Genomic DNA, 13,694 nt, shown 5'->3' on the forward strand with positions numbered 1-13,694 from the left:
TCCCCTGTCTAGGCTTGGGTACCTGGCAGTATCCCAGCCATCGTGCTTCCTTCGGGTTATCCATTACTGACTGTAAGTGAAAAATGGATCTGGTCTGGTTTTCGGTTTATTCGCTGATCTTGTCGTTTGAATTGCGAGCGTTTCGTCGCCAATCGAGTCGACATCGTCAGTGCGGGTTTGGGCGGATAACGTCCTCCTCTTCTGTCTCTACTCATATTATATATATATATATATATATATATTATGGCTCCAACGTGATTGGTTGCTCCCGAGCGGGCGTTCGCTTAATTTGGCTGCTCAGCTTGGAATCTGGGTTACGTTGTGATTCCATTTCCTTTTATCTGATTGGTTCCTTCAATTGGATACCTTCAATTCGACAGTTCTGTTTCGATTGGGTAAGACGTGTTGGAGACATTGTGCACCGGCTGTAAGGCGGTTAACATTTTGACTAATTCAAAGGATCCAAATGGCCGTTTCTGGCTGTCAAAACCAAGCTATTTTGTCAGATGCACACAAATTTGGACACAGAAGCATCAGCGGAATCTTTAGTTTATGATATTGTGTTACCTCTAGACAAGCTATTTTGCCTTTTCGTTCTGTTATGGTGCATCCGCCGAAGGACTCCTGTTTCTGACACTTATTTGGTCCATCTGATATCAGATATCCCTCTCAGACATTGGGGCTGGAAGGCGCTCAACTATCTGCTGTTCTATTGGTACATGGTCTGCGAAAAATCTGCTTTTTCGATGTGGAAACTTCAGATTGTTAGGCCTATAACGCTGTGAGCAGCGTTGTATGAACAGAGTGGCTAGCCACGTAAATCCGCTTCGGGTGTTCTATGATTTAGTAGGTGCCACCATGCCAACCAGTACATATATTCTTGATCCCAACTTTCCATTTTTCTCCAAAGGATTCGACAATTATGGAGCCGTCATTTGAGCACACTGGTAATTTCAAGATCATCTCCATCTTGTTTTTTGGGTTTAATTCGAACATAAGACGTTCAATAATTTGCACGTGTGGCTTGACGCGAATCGCGTGTGACATCGTCTATTGTGCACGGAGATCAGTCGGTGTAGATCGATGGAACGAAAGGAAATTCGAAAAGGATATCAACCGTGCGTGCGCAGCTTTGGTTCTGAGTGAATCTTTCACTTGAATCCAAATCGAGCTATTCTAACTTGTCCTTCTAGAATCGGGTTGTTGTACTGTTGTCAGCCATCCACAGTCCAGAAGCTAGACTATTCCTAGCGTATTTTACTAAACAATAAAGGAGTTCAGTATGCATCAGATCTTCTTGGGTGACGGCGGAATTCTGCCTAGATGTTTGGCGTCCATCCCTAGTTGGAAACACCTTTCACGCGACTGTACTATCGCGTCAATGAGAATCAAAAGCAAATTCCTGACAATCAACCGGTGTGCTTCGTCCTATTCATGAATACCGTTACAACATCTTTACTTTCCAAAAAACTTGTCGCACAATGTTACATGCATTTACTGACTTCTTAGACTTGAACGCTACGTTTGACTTTGTCGAATGTGCTACGTTGTGAAAAATATCTTCTTTTTAAATATCTCCCTGACATATTCATTAGATCAATTCTAATCCCATAGCCACGAGTGCGTGAGTTAGTAGATTACATTCTTCTGAGTTCATTATCGAAACCGGTATTTGTCAGTGCGGCTCTCTAAATGATCCTTCTTAGCCAGCTTCCCAGTCAGAATAACTATCCAGGTGACCCCATTCAGTGTTCGATACTCTTCTGTGAGTATGCAAATGGCACCACGTTGCTTGCTTGAGAGGTGATCCTAAATATACGAAATCAAGTAGGCCGTCAAAATGCCATACACTTCGGACCTGCAAGGTGGAAAGTGCTTTTGCAAGACTGGATGGTCATAGCATCAGGAAAATCGAATAGACTTCCTTTTTTGGATGGTTGCATCATGTCAAACGGTAATATTCCTTTAAAAGTGAACGCTACAACAGCCACAGTCCGTTGTGTTTTCTTCCTACGAAGGCCTCTTCATCAAAAGCGTGGTCTAAAATTCGACAGTGCTGCTTCAAGGTTGTAAAGCCTGACCACTGGAAGAAAAACGTTCCACTTGTGCTTGTTCATCACTGCCTTCGAAGCAATGCACTTGTATATAGTTTGGTAATTTCGAGGCAAGGGTGCATGCCGTCTGCGAGGTGTTAGGGTGACAGTGACTGACAGTATTAACCAATGGTGACATTCACCGGTACGAAGATATCACTGATTCTATCCTATCAGCTCTTTTGTTCTAAGTCATTAGTACGCTACTGAACCATGTTTTTTTGTTTTCTATACTCACGATCACACTGCATCCCTCCATTACGTGCTGCCTAAGTATCTTTTTGTTTCTTGGTTGTCAGAGTGAACTGAATCCAAAAATCTTGACAGAAAAGCCTTTACTTATTCCCGGTATCTTCTATTTGCAGTGGTGTCCGATGTACCGAACTTGGGGTTAGATAAGCCACCTGGCGTGAAATCTGTAGAGTCTGAACCCTTCTCTATGTTCCTTATGATCTTTTACGCTTTGCAATTAAGTCACACAAACTGATCCTTGTTCTTTTAGACTGTGACCTGATTCACCCGCCCCGACATGCTCGTCGATGTGAGGAACCGGCCATTCTCCACATTAAATCTCTATTTTGGACTCCGTCTGAGGGAAAATGCATTCCCGGGTTTGCGATCTACACGAAGCATATCAGTAAGTACAACAAAACTGTCTTAGAGAACACATTTTTTGTGATAATGGGTTTTGGTAAGCTTCTGTCTGTGTGCAATCGCCGTCTGGTTTTTGTTGGAATCTCTGAAGGGCAGGATAGCTGGGACAACCCAGTAACCTTTCAGCCTTGTTAGTATCCAGGCGGACCATTTTTAGCAATGACGGCAGGTCATTGCGTACAGCATAGAAGAAAGCATCAGGCACTCCAAATAACTTCAAATAACTTTCGGTAGTTTGAGGACATTTGGGAATCTTCAGCTGAGATTTTGTCCTGTCAGTCTATGCTAAAAAGCTCAGAAAAATTGTACTGCTGTTTCATCATTCCTGGTAATCATCAAAAGTGTGCATCTCACGAGTGTGTGAATCATATTGTTGGCCAGACGCTCATGGTCGAACGCCTAAGTGTTCAAACTACTAGTCGGTAGATTGCGGGTTCCAAACGTCCTGGAGTTTTGTGGAATGCACATCGCTGCTGATCTCCAATAAGGATGAAACAGCTACACAATGCTTCTCGGCTTTCAGCATAGAAGAACTTCACTTACAGCAGAAAATCTCACATTAAAACTCCATATAATGTTTTACATTGGGTACCAAGCGAAGAAAAGTGCTAAAATATTATGGTAATCAAGATCCAGTTGGCTTCAGCCTTCAATTCCAACAGTGATCTTTTCATAGTCGCTCACCATTTCTGCTGGTTAGCTTTCAATAAGCAAAACCCCACTGAGCTCGAGATAACTCAGTGGTTGAGGTGCGAACTGATGGTTCGAACCCACCATAGGCCTCCTGACTGCTCCTGTCTAGGTTTGAGTAACCTGGCAGTATATCGGTCCACGTGTTTCCTTCAGGTGACGTGGCTGAACCGTCATTATCATTGGTATTATGAGTACAGTAAGTACAGTAAGTAAGTGCCACTTTCAGCGAGCAGTATGGAAGGAAAATGCATGTTGCGAACTGAAACTGTGGCCATTTTGAATTCGATTTTTTAAGGGTAGATTCTTTTCCAGGCTGATTATTTTGCATTCATAAAATAAGGTCGAAACAAGACAACTTGCTGACATTTTTATGACAGCTGAAGAAACTGTGTACATCGTCTAGTAAGGTCACTTGTGCTAATCGATGTCTGATTCAGTAAGCTCAATTCTCGAGTGTATCCTATTTTGACAGGAAAGTGTTCATAGCGATAACCGGAAGCCCATCTTCTGTTTTTTTCTCTTCAAAGAATGTCCACCAGAGCGAAAACTTCGTCTTGGTCCTTGTGTCCAAGGTACGGACGGGATTGGTCGGCGGCTGGTCGAACAAATTGAACAACGTGTGGAGCACTGTGAATGTGTTTGGAAGGTAATGGCTACACAACACCGGATATGCAGTGAGTTGTTAATTGGTTTTGCGCCACTTTTCCCTATTTGAGATCCATGTTCACTTGTGATCCAGGCGTGAGTCAATGAACAGCTCAGATCTGTGGATCACTTGGTGGAAATCCCAATGTATAATATCATCACAGTCCGCATCGAGGGCAGTTTGAGTGTATGATTTCACGAGTGTTCTCGTTTCTCTTACAACACATCGGCGATAGCGGTCCTCCAAGTGGTCGTAGACAGGGGTGGACAGAATCAACATCGACGTGAGCGTCTACGTGACTGCGCGTCAGTGATCCCATTTTGTGATGGGAGAGAGACCGCCATATCCCTCATAGAGTGGTCATTTTTTGGTCCAAACTTGGAAAATCTAACTCTCCGACTGAAAGGTTTGCAGGTACATCACCAGACAGGGATGCGGCTTGGTGATGTGCAAAAATATTCGGTTTTGGAGAACGGCTACCTTGCATGTATAGTTAAGTTTTGGAACTCTTCTTGCTGTGAATAGAATACACTGGTCCCCTGGATGAGGACCACACATGGAGGACGGGAATACCGACATTTGTCTTGAGGTTCTGAGGAGAAGAGTCTTCCAGAAACTTCTATTTGCCTTTCCTTTTGACTACTCATCTCATGCTACCAAATGAATATGCATCGTTCACTCGCATTAAATGTATAATTAGTTGGGTCGCTGCCAGAGGGTCCTCGGATCATTTACGTGCACTTGCAGGGATTGCTTTTTTCACAAGTACTTTGTCAAAAACCGGTGGAAAATACTGTTTTTAACGTCCCAATTGATCTGTTGCTTTCAACTTCCTAAGTGCACTTAGCCTTGAACTGCCGTGGAAGAGAAACTAGTATTTTGTAAGATTCAACAAAGGTTTCGTCTTGCGAGTCAAATCAGTCTGTACCGAAGGGCCGAGAAACATCATCAGTAGCGCACATCTGACGAACCTGCATGGAGTTTCGAATTCGCGAATTGCCGGCGAGTGGCTGATCAGCATTGTGATCAATCCATTAAAACAAAATCCACGCGCCGCGATGTAACCGGCTGTTTAAACAGAGATGGTAATCGGCGGTCGGCTTGTTCGCTGAGGTGGATAATTTGATTGCAAACGTTTCTTCACCAATCAACGTGCCGTTATGGAGTGGGCACCAACCACAGCCGCAGCTACTTCGTGGCTGTTTACCACCCATTTCAGTGATAAAATGTGAGGAAATGAGAGTTGCTCCTTTTTAAGAATGCTGTTCATATATGGGGATGCCTTCCATTCGTGTAATATCAAAATGTATACTAAAGATTTGCAACCTGGCACTTACCAATAGTTGCTTTGCACCAGCAATAAATCACACGTGAATTGCCTTGGTTCACTTGACACACCGCTACTTACAAGACTGTTGAAGTCCACTCGACAGGCCACTAGCTGTGTCCAGCTCTCGGGTGTAGTTCCGAATTCCAAACAGTCTTATTTTGCGCTTAGAAACAAAACTGCACGTAACTGAAGAAAAGCATGTTTGTAACATATTTGTTACATATTTTTCGAGTTCAAGTTCAAACACAGAAGAAGATTGATGAAAATTCGTCAAGTGCGGCTACATAGTGTGCCTCAAAAGGACAACACCTAGAGTGAGCTGTTGTACAACTTTTACCAAGTCATGTGTGTGTCAAGGTAAGTACTTCGATATATTGAATCCCATCCTAGTTGGAAATGAGAACACCTCCATATAGCACGTTCAGCTGAAGAATAGTTTCACTTGAGCCTCCTGTAAAAACCACTTGCCTTATTTTCACTCTCAGAATGTTCACCACCGAAGCATTCCAAGGAGTGTGTGGACGGTGGAAAAGCTATTTTGCGAACGTTGATTGCTCACACTTTGAAGGATGACATGTGCGCACCCATCCAGCGACAGATCAAAGAAAACCCGTGTGAGCGGCAAGAGCTGCCCCCCATTCCTCCGGATCAGACGGGTCGATGTAATCCGCTAACCTGCTCGACGGAACGAATCCATCATCAAAGGGTCTCCGTCAATTGCAACTGCATCACTCAGCGGTAGGTTCATCCGTCTTACAATTAGAATGACTAACTTGTGAATGAAACAAAACTCAAAGTGATTCTCTCTCATCATGTTTACAGAATACGAAATTTCCAAGTTGTTTTTAAGTTGTGTGGAGGAATATTGTGTCGATTTGTAAAAAAACTTCTTGTCCGAGAATTTTCAATCAAGTGAAAATTCTATCTGTTTCAGTGTCACAATCAAAGAAGCCTGCTGTTGCCCGCGACCGTCCAAACCAGTTCTACGCTGCCATAATTCACGAAATGTCATGTTACATCAACAAACATTTTACCAATTCAAACCAGCTATGGGCGAACAGCGAGCTCATTGTCTTCCCGTGATGCATGTGAAATCGATCGCTATAAACTGTGGACCGAGATTACAACGTATTCTGGTGAAAAAATGCGATGGCGAATTCCACCGAGTTATAATCATTCGTACGGTGGTTGAGAATTGTTTGTGCAAGCAACGTCCTACCAAAGAGCTACGGATAAGATGTGGTAAGTTTTTCGCTCACTAGTAAACAGAGATGGTAGATTGCTTTCTTCCCTAGTGCACACGGCAGTCTTGGTGCGCTGATGTATTCTGTTGTTTCCATTGAAAGTATGGCGAGGTAAACTATACGGGACAGTCATTACCAGATAGGCCCGTTCGAATCGTGGCCACTCTTCGGAAGAGTCTAGAACACTGCCTCTATCGGTCTAGTATGTGATCTCTTTGTCGGAAGCCCACACCTGTGTGACAGGGTAAATAACTCATTTTCTCGAGTGGTGCTCTTTCTTGAAAGAGTTACTGTATCTTATTCAGTTGGAACGCCAGTAAAATCTGTAATTTCAAGAGTTAACCTCAATTGCTCTTCCTCCCACACCTCTATTTGACCCAGGTTGTCCTCGTGTCATTCGACGCCTTCCGGGGGCTTGTATCAACCAGTGGGCAAATGACAGATGGATTGGATTCCAAGCAGTGGTGGTCAAACGCAGCAATTTATTGAAAGTGAACCGAGTAAAGTGCAAACCAGTCATATTTGAGCAAAAGCAGAGACGATGTGCCTGCCCGGAACCCACGGAAACGGTGGAGTGTGAAGGAGGCAAACTGCGGGTTAAATACCGAACCATATACAAGTTGAACGAAGAATTGAACAACTGTGAAAAACATGTCTTCAGAAAGGAAGATAATCCAGGTAAATTTTCCATGAAAGAGCTGAAGTAAATTTTATACGTTCACATTTGAAATTGAGAGGAACCGTCTACCTGAATGAAGTAGGTAAGACAAGCAAAATCACAAACATTGCAAGGCAATGATTCGGTTTTTGACAAGAGGTGAAAGGCTATTCATGTGGATAAAAATCGCTCTCCACAGCTTATAGGGTGACCATTTGTGCAGTAGTAGATAAGCAAATTCTTCTTTTAATCTACCAGTGGATACTACTGATGGGGGCATGCGAGTAGTATGTTTTCTCGTAAATTCACTTCGCGTCTCTTGAAAAGTGAGATCTATTAGGGAATTCGTGGAGTCGCATTTGCTCGCATTTGAGCAAAAGTCAACGAATATCCAGGAAAATTCATGAAGACGCGTTCAAGGAGAAGATGGATGTTTAGTTTTTGTAAACAAGATGCATATGAGAGTTTTGCTTCCCTGTCCAGTAGTCTGTAACTGTTCAGTTGGTAGCAGAAGCCTTCTTCGTTTCACTAGTACAAAGCTTTGGGAATTTAGAACCCCTCCCTCAGTGTATCTGTCCGATGGCCTCCCTAACTCATGACTTGGTACGTGTAGTGCCCTTTACGAGGACTGATGAATCATCATTAGACAATGCTAAATGGTCAACGGTAGCTAACAGGTTGTTTGGCCAAGTTATCCAGCCGCACAAACTGAGTATCCGGACTAAGAACCGGAGAGTAACACCATGAGTTTGTCCTATGGACCTGCACCCACTTGAGGTGTTCGAATAAGGGTGAAAATGCCCAGTAGCGGAGCTTTCAAGGATCGGAGGACGCATTTGCTAGGATCTCTTTTTCGCTATTTTTTGGGAGCCACAATGTTTGCTTTACGTGTGGCTGATTGATGAGAAGTGCTCAGGCTCCGCACACGCATAAGTCGTGGAATAATGGACACAAACAAGACAGCCAGATGCAAATGTGTGACAATATTTTAACCCTTAAACCTACAGAATCCGTGCGATTGTGTCCTTGTCCTTTACTTCAGTTTCATAATTACATCGTGGTAGTAGTTGGAAGCATTAAACTCAAACCAAGTGGTTTTGAAAGGTAACGCATGCATCTTTATTTCACAGAAAAAGTGTGTACCGTTTTATGTAGAATAAAGCCACCTTGTACAACAGTAAGCTTGTGCTGGAACCAGGCGGACGACGCAAGTTCGATCAATCAAAGTGGTGACCGAAAGATTTCTGATCACGGGTTCTCGTTATGCTTGTAGTTTGTCCTCCAACTAAAGTCGTACAAAGTCAATGTGGACCAGAGTCAAACTATGAACGGACGGAGATAACCCGTGCGTACGCTTTGGAAAACTGCGAATGCACACCCCGTCTGACAAAGGTCAAGTGGATTTGCGACTGTTCCGCCAGGTTCCCTGTACAACGTCTGGTTCATTGTCTTCCGTTGGGAACACAGAGGCTTGTTGAGATCAGACGATGGATTCAGACGGGCCGCGAATGCAAGCCACTTGTTGAAAAAAGAATAGAACCAGTTGGTGAGTTACAGGGGGGGGGCTACTTTTTGACTGTTTTATTCACATCCTGACTAAGGGAATCGCACTCCTGGGTGGACGTATGGTTTTCATGAACAAATAACAGAGACTCTGGTGATCCTACAAAAGTCCACTTCTAGAAGCGGTTAATCCTACGTGATTTCGACCTCACAAGTGCAAGGACTTAAAGTTGTCCGGTGAATTGGGAAATGTGGAAGTTTGTCGAATCGATGCAAATAAGCTCAAAAGCAACTCAAATGGTAGAGCCTTCTTTCCACAAGACCAATAAATTTTTTGCCACTTACGGATCTGTGGTCCTGTACGTGAGATTCCATTCGGTCTACCAAGCAAACGTGTACCGGTTCTGTCACTGGTTAACAGCACATCGAAAATTTACCGACATGTTTCACAGGGAAGCCATAACGTGTGAAAAATTACGCGTTCCAATCTGATCTATCAATAGGCTCTAGAACTTGTTAGGTTATGGGGTACCTGCAGCTTGGTTTTCAACTAATTATAAATGGGAGAGGCTGATAGCAAACCTTTTTAGCCACTGGAACACGTTGTTGTTGTTCTGGGCGGGCTGTTCTCCCATAGTTGATCAGGCTAACAGGTTATTCGTTCACTTAGAGGGGTAAAATGCTACTGAGTGTATCTCGGATTCAACCTGATACATACATGGCCTGCCGGTGCGTGGTCAGCCCAAGCACTGACTTAGGAATAAATGGTTGGCACGGGTAAAAGGCGAAGGACTTGTACGGTGGAACGCCTTGGCAACCAGCGAGGTATTCGCCTTTCGTGACTTGCAGCGATTTGGTTTTGGGGAAGTTTGAAATATCATAAATCGCTTGCACTGTGTACAGAAGACTTCTATTCTATACACAGGATTCATGTGGTCATTAGTCCGTCGAAATTGCTTGGCTTTTAACCTCTTAACTCTGTCCCTAATTGTCAACACCCCAAAGATGTTTGGTTCATGAGTGTCACTCGTTTCAAAGCTGTAAAGGCAGCGGGATAAATTGGAACAACTACAGTTGGTTCATTTGATCAAGGGGTGGTCGCTCTAACGGAGAAATACTGTAATCGCAAGAGGTATAATACACACTTAAAACGCGTTCAATAGCAACACAGTAGACACTTAAAAAAGAGGACAATAGATGTCCATCGTTTTATATCTTGCCCACAAAATGACAAGCATGTCAACTAGCTGACAAAAACAACGGGCAGTTTCTAGAAACTTTACCACAATTCGCCACAAACCAATGACTTACATTTATTTCACAATATGCCCACTAACCTTCTTCAATGAAACCTGATGAAATTTTTCCCTAAAAAAACACTTCAGACGTTTTCGTCTGATGCTTTCGAAAAACTGAACTTTTTGACTGACACAGTGTTTGGGGTACAGCATGGTTTACTTCATTGGCAACCAGATGGATGGTTCAAGTTTCTTTATACCGACACACTACAGAATGTCCCAAACGGTTGCACGTGATCAAAGGCGAATGCGACCGTGAGATACCGAACAGGCGAAAGTTGATTTGGTTGCAACAACGTCCCGTCAATTGTCGCTGCGTTTGGCATCGTCTTATACATCCAAATCCATCGGTTCACCGCATCAAGTCCTCCGTGGCTTGTCGTTGCCGCCCGAAGATAACAGTGCGGCAGTGCCGTCCGCCAGTCTACGGGCAGCTTGCTCAGATGCGTATGATCACCGTCAACTTTCAGTTGCGTGATGGTGAATGCCGACCTGAAAGTCGAGTTGATTTGCATCCGGTCGATTGTAAGAATGGAGTTCGACTGATAAAGTGAGCGCCTAAATTAGAATGAATTGCATAATAAATCACTCAATTTCTAGTGTATTTTTCTAGTTCGTGAACATGGATAAAGTTGTTCATTTTGGCTGTTTTGTCGCGTGGCCTTCTCATTGTTCTGACCACTTGGATTGTCCCAGAGTGTTTCCGTTCAACTGTTGAGCTCAAATACCGGTTTACAACGCTGACCGATCACAGTGTCTTTTTATCAGGCCATACAGATGACAGCTCGAAAAAAGGCGAAATTTCGGTCGGATTTTTCCAGACATAACAGCCAAACAAAAGCTCAAAAGCCCTCTAGATTCTATGTACGGACGGAGTTTAATGTAAATCCATCGTTGGCCAGCGGTCAGAATCATCGAGCTGACATCACTTTGAAGGAAAGTTACGTGAAGGCAGTGTGAAACCCTGAGTGGTGTCAACCACATAATCTGTCTAGAATGACGTGATCGGAACTCCAAATTACGTCGATAAGAAACCAAGTGGGCACAACAGAACCCAGGAGATTAACACACTATCTTATTTCTAAATTTACGAAAAACTGGAAGAATATGTATACTATAGCACTTTTGTCTTTAATGGCACACCCAAAGAAGAGCGTGGAAACAACTTTGAACCTATGCTCACTGGTTGATTCCTCCTGGTCTCCTGATCAATACCTGAGTAACCAAGTGGTCTGCTTCAACAACTTATGTGAACACAGTCGGGATTGGTGTCACCTTACCCGCAGAGCTCGATTCATTACTAGAACCGTTGGGGTTGTGTTGCTGGAAAAGATTTCCCTGGGTCTGATAAATGATGCAGGACTCTTTAAGTAGAAGGAATTTCTTTGATGTGTTTGCGAATAATTGTATCCAAAGTCGATAAGCATCCAACTGATGGGCACCCAGAGTGCGATCGTTGGAATTAGAAGTGTTTAAAAGCGGGTGAAAATGTAATCAACGGAACTTCCATAGAACAAATCTTTTGCATACATATTGAATATCTTTCCTCGTATCCGGTATGTAGTAAGGTCGGACGTAAATTAAGCGTCCGATATCTCTGACTCCATAGACGCATTTGAGTGGCTTATCATCTCAATATAAATAGAATATCGTGCCAAGTGAATCGTGAGGCGGCCCGTGTGCAGCACATTCAGTTGTAGAATATCATAAACGAGAGATTCAGTTGAGTCTCTTGTGAAAACCAAACTGATTTGCAAATGAGTGTATTTCTCGAAAACAGTTCAAGTTGGGTTCAAGTAGGACATAAGGGTGACGTAAACTCGGGGACTGCGCCTACCTGATGAGCCTCAACAAGGACGAAATTGGTCGTGGGCTGTCGAAGAGTTTTCAGCAACCTTGTGAGTAGCCTCCTTTATAAATAGCTTTTTGACTGAACTTTTTTTTCAAACATTCTCGTACTACCCACAAGTAGTATATAATTGAAAATCAGTTGAGACCATTTTGAAACCAATTGGAGGTCATTCGCAAGACGCATTTTCGTGAATGCAAACGCAAGCCTGAACCGGGAAACCCTCGATAGTGGCTAGCTACCGAAATTCGGCCTAGAGTAGTGTGACTGACTTGCATAAATTAACGTAGGAAATTTGCGGATCATTACTTGGAGATGCGATTGCAGCACCATTGTGTTGCTAGTTAGCAAGCATACTTACAACTTTCATACATTCAACTCAGTAAAAGAACTATAAGTCCAAATAAACTTGGAAAGTTAAGTAGAGTGCACTCGAAATTTTGAAGTGCCCCTTTTCCATCCTCCTTTTCCAGTGGTGAATGCGACCCAATGACAAATACCAGGATTGTGAAACGTATTATCAGCCACCTGGAAATGAATGAGTGTCGCTGTGTGACCCGGGAATTCGAAAGACGTTGCCACTGCAACTGTCCTCTGCCTAAGCTCTACCTCCATTGTCAACGTCAACAGGGACTAGTAAGACATATCAAAATCGTGCACTTCCTGGCAGAAGACAGGTGTTTGTGCAAAGCGAAACGTGCGATTCGCACTTCCAAAGTTGTCTGCCCAATAAAGAAGAGGCTGATACAGAAGGGACCTTGTCAGCACATCCCAGGGAAGTCGATGGATTCAACTGACAAGTACCGCCAAGTTGTTTGGGAGGTCTCTCATCGGGATGGATGCCAATGCGTGACAAAACGGGTTGTGAATTCTGAACCTTGCTGTAAGTTGACTTAGTGTGAGTGTTTGTTTATTCCCTAGCACAGCGTTCTTCCCATCAAAATAAATGAACCAGATGAGATGGGCAAATTTTGAAGCCTTCCGCCCCTTCTGCCAATCGGCACGTCGAAGCCCTTAGGTTTGTCTACATTCTTCGTAAATCACGAATTCACTGAATATTGTGTTGTCCAACGACCGCCCGGATTCGGCGAACTCGATCTAGTCGAAAACAATTATTAGGTGAAACTTTGGCGGGCCAGAGGGGATCAATGAATGTGATTTGAAGGGGGAGGCTTGTAATTCATTCGGACGCGGTGGTTATTCAGTGATCATATCGTTGTCTATTTCAGTCTGCACACCACAACCGATCGTGGAGAAACGATGCATCGATGACCACCTGCTGGAAACGGCTCATTCCGAGCGTCGTCTGTCAGAAGTGGACCACAAATGCATACGCATAATCGTCAACAAGATCGCGAAACCAGTAGGTGAGTTCATTTTGTTATGGCGGCCCAGATTGGATATCCACAGTCCATCTTGATAAGTCAGGTGTGCTGAAGCGGCGTCACTCCTCCGATGAACAATTTACAACTGCAATTTTTACAAATGAGGTTTGATGAGGTGGGCAGCAAAACATACACGTTTTTCTTCATGCAAGCATTATCACTAGCCTTTATGCAATCATACGTCAGACTGACCAGAAGCCCATCTTATTTGCCCTAGAGTTGGGAAAGCCAGAAGTTATTGTTCGATGCAACCCGCACACCGGAATCGAGGAGGTTACTGAACTAAGTCCGTACGTTGTGAATTGCAAACGAAACGTTCGGATAAAAAAGAGTCATCGAAG

The 13,694-nt window shown here is 43.6% G+C and overlaps 1 protein-coding gene across 1 annotated transcript in view; it reads left to right on the plus strand.

Moving 5' to 3' along the window:
• T265_07887 (hypothetical protein) overlaps nucleotides 1–13,694 on the plus strand; it is a gene marked incomplete at both ends in the record, with an annotated part of 195,892 nt that overhangs the window by 135,305 nt on the left and 46,893 nt on the right. The window contains 8 exons of the mRNA XM_009173537.1: nucleotides 2,596–2,730; nucleotides 3,968–4,114; nucleotides 5,902–6,154; nucleotides 6,351–6,658; nucleotides 7,042–7,338; nucleotides 10,333–10,669; nucleotides 12,442–12,851; nucleotides 13,198–13,335. Of these exons, the coding sequence (XP_009171801.1) occupies nucleotides 2,596–2,730; nucleotides 3,968–4,114; nucleotides 5,902–6,154; nucleotides 6,351–6,658; nucleotides 7,042–7,338; nucleotides 10,333–10,669; nucleotides 12,442–12,851; nucleotides 13,198–13,335 (2,025 nt within the window). The remainder of the gene's footprint in view (nucleotides 1–2,595; nucleotides 2,731–3,967; nucleotides 4,115–5,901; nucleotides 6,155–6,350; nucleotides 6,659–7,041; nucleotides 7,339–10,332; nucleotides 10,670–12,441; nucleotides 12,852–13,197; nucleotides 13,336–13,694) is intronic.

This window comes from Opisthorchis viverrini (genome assembly GCF_000715545.1).
Source record: "Opisthorchis viverrini unplaced genomic scaffold opera_v5_191, whole genome shotgun sequence".
Lineage (NCBI taxonomy): Eukaryota > Metazoa > Platyhelminthes > Trematoda > Opisthorchiida > Opisthorchiidae > Opisthorchis > Opisthorchis viverrini.